The 8,039-nt window shown below is 37.8% G+C and overlaps 1 protein-coding gene across 2 annotated transcripts in view; it reads right to left on the minus strand.

Moving 5' to 3' along the window:
- UNC79 (unc-79 homolog, NALCN channel complex subunit) overlaps positions 1-8,039 on the minus strand; it is a 136,533-nt gene that overhangs the window by 99,710 nt on the left and 28,784 nt on the right. For both annotated transcript variants that reach the window (XM_029284087.1, XM_015815694.1), the window contains 3 exons: positions 6,164-6,252; positions 3,889-3,929; positions 60-88 (listed from right to left, as the gene is read on the minus strand). In XM_029284087.1, coding sequence (XP_029139920.1) covers positions 60-88; positions 3,889-3,929; positions 6,164-6,252 — 159 coding nt within the window. The remainder of the gene's footprint in view (positions 1-59; positions 89-3,888; positions 3,930-6,163; positions 6,253-8,039) is intronic.

Genomic DNA, 8,039 nt, shown 5'->3' on the forward strand with positions numbered 1-8,039 from the left:
AAAAAAAAAAAAAAAAAAAAGCTGAGTGATATCTCATTAGACATGCACTGCTACCTTACCTTTTTTTGACATATAGCAGAAATTTCAGCTATAAGGGAAGCGAAATTAAAATCAAAAGAGTTATGACCACTGCCACCAGGTGCAATAAGATAGAGAGGTTAATAAGCGACTTAAAAATTATCCAGTAAAGCATAATTCTAGGATGGTCTCTGGCTTCTGGATCTTATTGGGTTATCGGTACCTTATATAGAAGCTAATTAGAAACATATTTACATTAAGTCATTATAGGGTATAGATGTATGGTAGGTCTGTCTGTAACAAAGAGACTTTTTTGCTTTATGGCTCCAATCCTTCACCTTTTACCATTCAAAACAAGAGAAATCTTGCCCATTTCTCCCTTGCCTGGAACTAGTTCAGGCTGGCCCATGACAACTTTACTGTCAGAGGCAAAAGCAAGATAATTACTCTTCCAATTCTATGCCCAAAAGCAAACTCAATTGGCAGTTGAATCTTCCTTACACAATTCTTCCTAATTTAGAGGTCACAGAACTTGTTTAAATGACACCTACAACCTTATCCGCCTGCACTCTGATATTATTTCCTAGCATCTGCTACCCGAGATAACTGTCTCTGTCTGTTGCCTAAGATAACTATCACAGTCTAACAATATGCCAGGCCTAGACATAGTATTGGATTCTGACTTGCATAACGTAAATTGTTGCATAAACCCATTCAATTCCTAAGTTCAGAGGCTAAAATATTCATACCAGGAAGATGTGCAATCATGGATTACAAGTGAAAGTTTTAGGAATAGTGAAATAATTTTGGATTTGGCAGGGGAGGATAATCTACAATTTAGCACTATACATCTCTGGTGAAAATGGATAGGACATTTCAGAAACTGCCTGGACGTTGGCAGTAAGAACACTATCAAACTTTTTAAAAATGTATTACATACAACTTCTCTGTCAGTCTTACATATATAATCGTAGATAAAAGTATGTTAATATATGCATTCTAACACTATAACTGAAAACAAAGATGTTGTCTTCTTATCTATTTATAAACTCAGTGAATATATTTTACTCTTATCATTCTTTTACAAAATATTACATCAATCTAATCCAATTTTTAAAAAAGACAATTACATAACCCTTGAACAATTTGCTTGAACAATTTCAGGATATGCTTGATTGTTTGAAATAGATTGATTGAAACTGTTCAAACAATATGCTTGAACAATTTCAGTATAGAATTTCAGTAAGTCCTTGACTTACAAATGATACCAGAATTTCTGTTACTAAGCAAGTCTGCCGTTGAGTGAATTGAGTCCAATTTAATGACTTTTTGTCACAGCTGTTAAGCAAGTCACTGTGGATGTTAAGTGAATCACAGGGTTGTTAAGCAAATCCAGCTTTCCCCACTGATTTTGCTTGTTGGAAGCCAGCTGGGAAGGTGATCACATGACCCCAGGATGCTTCATCAGTTGTAAATACATGCCCATTGCCAAGTGCCTACATTTTGACTGTGCGACTGTGTGCTGCAATGGTCATAAGTGCAAGAACCAGTTATAAGTCATTTTTTTCAATGCCACTGTAACTTCAAATGGTTGATAATAAATGGTTATAAATCGAGGACTACATGTGATTGCTGTTCCCTTCACAATCCTCATTAACAAAGACAGGCAGTCCAGTTTCACTGAGAGTTCATAAAATTGCTTCCTATTTCTCCCCTGAATTTAACAGCAAACCCCTGAATCCGCTACCAATGAACACTGATAAATAGCACAGATATGTTAAGCTTCCAACTATCTCAAACTGCAAAAACAAACAATCAAAATTTGCAGCTCCCTTTACTAAATTATAATATCCCTGCCATATCCCTTTTAGGTTCTGCATCTACAAAAAGTTATTTTAAAAAGTGCTGCCCTTGTCTGTAAAATATTACTTACTCTTTTCTCTAGTAGTTGGTATTGTTCCATGCGAATGCTTTATTACTGGCTATATTTTTGTCTCTAACAAGTAACCTCAACCAATACCAGACTGTTAGGGAATATTTAGAGTTATCCCAATAGCTGGATCAGGAAGATTTTCTTAGAGTATGGCAACTGGCATAAAGACAGCATGTGTAGAAGAAGAGTTGAAGCCCAGTGACTTCCTGTTATGGCAGTGGTTCTCAACCTGTGGGTCGGGACCCCATTTGGGGTCGATCGACCATTTCATGGGGGTCGCCAAGCAAGGCTGTCCACCATTTTTTTTGTCTGCCATTTTTTTTTGTCTGCCATTTTTTTCCCCCTTTTCCGGTGGGTGCCTTACCTCCCTTGGGCTGGGCCAGCTGGTGGTCAGCCTGCTCCGTCTCTGCCGCTTGCCAGCTACGCCTTGCCCGGCGCAGGGGGCGGAACCACGCATGCGCAGCGCTCCCGGGCAGGGAAAGTCCTCGACTTACGACCGGTTGGGTAGTCCTCGACTTACGACCGGTTTAGTCCTCGACTTACAACCGGTTTAGTCCTCGACTTACGACAGGTTTAGTCCTCGACTTACGACCGGTTGGGGTCGCGGCATTAAAAAGGTTGAGAACCACTGTGTTATGGCCTATGTCACTTTCCTTGATAAAAATGAAAAGGTAAGATATGCTTCACTATAGAATGCAAAAAAATTACTTTCAGCCCTTTCCATCACTAGCTACAGCAGTGGTTCTCAACCTTTTTAATGCCGCGACCCCCCAACCGGTCGTAAGTCGAGGACTAAACCGGTCGTAAGTCGAGGACTAAACCGGTCGTAAGTCGAGGACTACCCAACCGGTCGTAAGTCGAGGACTTTCCCTGCCTGGGAGCGCCGCGCATGCATGGTTCCACCCCCTGCACCGGCCGAGGCGTAGCTGGCAAGCGGCAGAGACGGAGCAGGCCAACCACCAGCTGGCCCAGCCCAAGGGAGGTAACGCACCCGCCGGAAAAGGGGAAAAAAATGGCGGACAAAAAAAATGGCTGACAGCCTTGCTTGGCGACCCCCGTGAAATGGTCGATCGACCCCAAATGGGGTCGCGACCCATAGGTTGAGAACCGCTGAGCTACAGGCACATATAAAGGAGTGTTAAGGCTACCAAATGTGTGTCTGTATCATCCTGGACATACGTTTATCAACTGGAAGGTCCGAAGCAGGGATTCCCTTCTTTTTTTATCTTTCAGCAAACACAGGATGTACAAATGTTGCTTCACTACTCAACTGTTGGAATAATTGTGAGGGATTCTGGGAGTTAGTACAGCAAAATCTAGAGATCCGTTGGTTGTCCAATCCAAGATTAACATCATTATATCTGATTAAAAGTCAAATATAGTGTGATGGTTCACAGTGACATTAGCCCTAAAACCAATGGGCATGATATCCTATTAAACATGAATGGTTGCATCCAAACTTAATCATGGTTAAAAGAGAGCTACTCAAGATCTATGAATTATAATGAGTATTTCAAATCTGATTAAGTCCAGATTCTATTTAATGAAAGAAAGGGTCTTAGATTTGCAAGAATAAGAATTAATCACTTTGAGAATAGCATGCATATCAGCACTTCCCTTAAAGAATAGTCCTGAAATAGGAACCTAGAAAACTATTTTATCTCAGACTGTATGTCCATTTACCCCAGGCTTGCCTACACCAAAGATGATGATAAAGCTCTTACATTCTAAGATGAAATTACTTTCACCACTATTTGATTGTTGAACTGAAGAAGGAAGAAACTGAACCTGAGATTTTGTACATGTAAAGACCTTCCATCAAGCTATGAAATGTCCTTTGAATGTCCTTATAACATATCACAAGTCCATTATTTTATAAATATCATTAATGTCCATACTGTGAACATTACTTTCTCTTGTATTAAATTCAGTCTTACCTTGTGGTAAAAGAACATCAACCAACCATTCACCGTGATCCCTTAAAAGAAAAAAAAAAAGAATCAGAGTGGACTGTGATGTTATCTATCCCTTTAATGAAACACCCATATTTTGAATATAATAAGTGATTATGTATATGGGTTAGGTTCTTAAGAATTCTCTGAGCAGAATTCCTGCAGGTATTTCTACAAGTTGAAGGAGAAAGATTGGGAGACTTCCACCAATTAGTTCTTCTGCTATTCTTACACTTCTGAAAAGCTGCTTCATATGCCTGGGAGAATTAAGAGAGAGAGAAGCTTTTATGGGACACATTGCCTAAAATTAATTCCCCAATTAATGGAACTTCCATTAAACATACATGAAGGGAAGAGGTCCCAGATCCCTAACAAGGATCCAAGCTTTATTTTTTACTTCTAAAACAGCAGCTGGGAGCTGGACAACGTTAGACTCTTCGTCATTCATTTATTCCAAGTCTGCCTGTCAGGTTCTAATTTTTTTATGTTACAAAGAACACTCTAATTTAGAAGATACCAAATTATACAGAAAGAAAAAACTATTTGACAAAAGGATAAAATACTGAAAAAGAGAACAAATGGCTTTAAGTGTCAAATACCTCATCCCTGTAAAAAGGCAGGTCTCCTTTCCAAATTAATTATTTTTGCTTTAGATTTAAAGCAAGGATTATATTAACACAAAGGTGACTTTTATAAAATGAAAACACTTTTTAGTAATTTTCAAGTGGCGTCATTATAATGCTAAAACAATGAGAAAGCAGCACCCTGAAATCACACCTTCTGATCCATGTGTCCAGGAATTGGTGGCCACATACTTCCAATCTTGATAATAATTGGCTTTTAAAACTTAGGCAAAAAATAATAATTTATTTTCTCCACTTAATGAACAACCCTGAGTTAGATTTCATTCTTAATAATGCTATTTTAATAAAATAATATGTGTTCCATTCAGAGTATCTCATTAAAACAAATACTGTAACAGTGAGAAGTCCTATATACTGTACTTAAAAACAATGAATGGAGGAATTTACAATAGAAATTGAATTTATTTATTTTTTTCTTACCAAGATTGAATTCCTTCCTAGATAAGGGTTAAACTGAAGGCAACAGCAGGAAGAGTCAGACCTTAAAGTAGGAAGGTCACTTCTCCTCTTGCCTTTTCTTCACTCTTTTTGACTTGTGACTTCTAATGCTATGTAGCCAGCAATAAAGCCTATGTACTGTTACGACCAGCTGAATTATAGTTGGAGATATTTTTAGAATAGAATAGAATAGAATAGAATAGAATAGAATAGAATAGAATAGAATAGAATAGAATAGAATTCTTTATTGGCCAAGTGTGATTGGACACATACAAGAAATTTGTCTCCAGTGCATAAGCTCTCAGTGTACATACAAGCAACAAGTGATAATCACAATCACAATCATAATCATTTTCAGAGATGCTATGAACAGTAGTGGCTAACTGATGCTTGAATTTAGGTCAAAGACAACATATGACTTTCATGATATGAGTTTCCCACCTCTGCTACAGATCCATGGAGCAGCATGGCAGCATTGAAGCAAATTTGCCAGTTGCCTACCCCATGTGAATCCTGAGTCCTGGATTTTGGACACCTCCTGAAAGTTAGCCCATAGGAGTTATCTTGGTTCACAAATTGTTGCCCGTGATACACTGTTTCACCCAGTTAAAAGCTAGACAAAAGAGTTGTAATAGTATATAGATTTGACTAAAGACTGAGATCAGAAATATCATATAGAGGCATCCAGTAGAACAACTTTTCTTTAAATACTTGGAAAATCCTGACTCCTTCTATCATATATCTTTACCTCCTTGTATCTTTGAATCTTAATTCTTTTTGTTTAATATTAGTCAGGACATGGACACTACTTTCAGCTCTGTTTTTATTTATAAAATATTTTCTGCCGTATCAAATGGACTGTGTGACTTAATAAAGCAAATGTAATTATTTATTCAACTTAGAAAATTAAATTGTTGTATTTGCACAGACCTGTACATTAAGTGGTTGTTTTTTCCTGCTCAGTTTCTATTTCAGTGTCACTTTAACTTAATCAAGTTCCAATTAAGTTAAGTTGTGTTTAAAAAGTTTAACACAACTTTTTTAAAGGACTTTTAAAAGAAATGCCTCTTAAGTTTATCTCCAGTTATCTGTCTCTCTGTGTATGTGTGTGTGTGTGTGTGTGTGTGTGCGTGCGCAAGCACACGCTCTCGTGCGCTCACATCTCTTCATTTACCCACCCTGCAATCCTTTGGCTGCATTCTTCACAAAGATAGAGAGGGGGTGGTTTATCACCCAAAGCCACAGATAAAGAAGGGTCTACGCACATCTGAAATACACAGGAAGCATGGAATTAGTTTCTCATTCCCCAAAAGCACTCTACCCACATGAAGCCTCACTAGAGAGCAGCTATATTTTGAATGAAAGAAATTAACATTGTAGGCCCTGGATTTCCTTTCATAGTTCTTTTACTCTAGTGCTTCAATATGGAGAAAGGATTGCTGGTGATGATTGACAATGGCACAAATTGGTTATATTATTTTCTTGAATGCTTGTTTGATATATTTTGCTGCACTGATTTAGTAAAGAAGATATGAAGAAATAATATGTTAATTTGTAATGAGGTAACTTGGCACATTTTGAGATTCATCAAGCAAACTAATATGCAAATAAAACTGGTCTGGGGAAAAAAGAGCATACTGTTAGTTAAAATATCAAAGGAGAATATGACTTTGCTTGCCAATCTGAGTTGCACAGCACGTTATGCCATAATGTAGTCTATTTAACATATTCCTTGTGCCTTTGTAAAGTATGATTTACAGCTTCATTGAATGTCTGTATTCCCAGCCAACTGTAGTTCAATAAAACATATTTAATAAAATCATAGTTTAATGTGATGTGTGAAATGTATCGTTCTTTACTCCTTATAGTGGTGTGTTATTCAAACTGGAATCTATGGGTTGAATTCTTCTCCTGTTCACAAAATATTTATCATTTACATACTAGGATTACAGGTGGGAACAACATTTGCCATAAGGATTCAGTCTATAAAACTTTGCATAGTGTAATTCCACTCTGGTTACCATAAAAATATTATTTTTAGCTTTGCATTAAAATTTGGCTCAAAAGTTAAAATATCAGTTCATAAGCATCAGACATATAACTCTTATCATCAGCACTACAAACATTCAAATACGAAAGACCACAAAACACAACTACAATAAAAAGAATATGGCTTTTCTTTTCATAGCTAGTATAACTTTGAATAAATTATACCCATTACTCTATCTGAAATGCAGTGTTGGATTTATAGTTAGTAATAATACTAGCAATAGCACTTAGACTTATATACCGCTTCATAACGCTTTACAGCAGGGGTCCCCAACTACTGGGCCCACTACCGGACTGTGGCCTATTCGGAATTGGGCTGCGTGAGTAGCTGGCTGGAGTATGCGCACGCAACTCAACTTGCGTGAGCGGCAGGCCGGCAGGCACTCGTGCGCGTGTGCACCAGCCCGTCACTCACAAAAGGGCTGCTTTTGTACATGTGTGATTGTGGGCCCACCACTCACGCAGCTCAGTTCCCCTCCCCACCAGTTGGACCACCAAGATTGGGGGCTGCTCTCTAAGGGGTTTACAATGCAGGATATTGCCCCACCAATCTGGCTCTGCATGTTACCGACTTTGGAAGGATGGAAGACTGAGTCAACCTTGAGTCGGACAGGATCGAACCACTGGCAGTCAGCAGAATTAGCCTGCAATACTGCATTCTAACGACTGCACCACCACAGCTCTTATTACTATTTTTTTTTTTTAATATAAAATTTTTATTTTTATCATAAAAAAAAAAGAAATACATCACAGATATTACACAATGTTATATCCCATCCCCCCACCCCCCGGACTTCCCAAACCAACCTAGGCTGATATTCAAATACCAGTAAACAAATATTAATATCTCTAACTCCAAAGTCTAAACTTAAACAATCCATCTCCTCCGTATTAATAAAAATTATTCATTTAGTTAGTTCTTCAAATATCCAAAATCTTTACCATTTCAGCAAGATAGTTTAACACCATCCCTTACTTATACAAAAAAAAGAAAAGAAAAAAAAA

This window comes from Protobothrops mucrosquamatus, unplaced genomic scaffold (assembly GCF_001527695.2).
Source record: "Protobothrops mucrosquamatus isolate PMUCROS unplaced genomic scaffold, P.Mucros_1.0 scaffold368, whole genome shotgun sequence".
NCBI lineage: Eukaryota > Metazoa > Chordata > Lepidosauria > Squamata > Viperidae > Protobothrops > Protobothrops mucrosquamatus.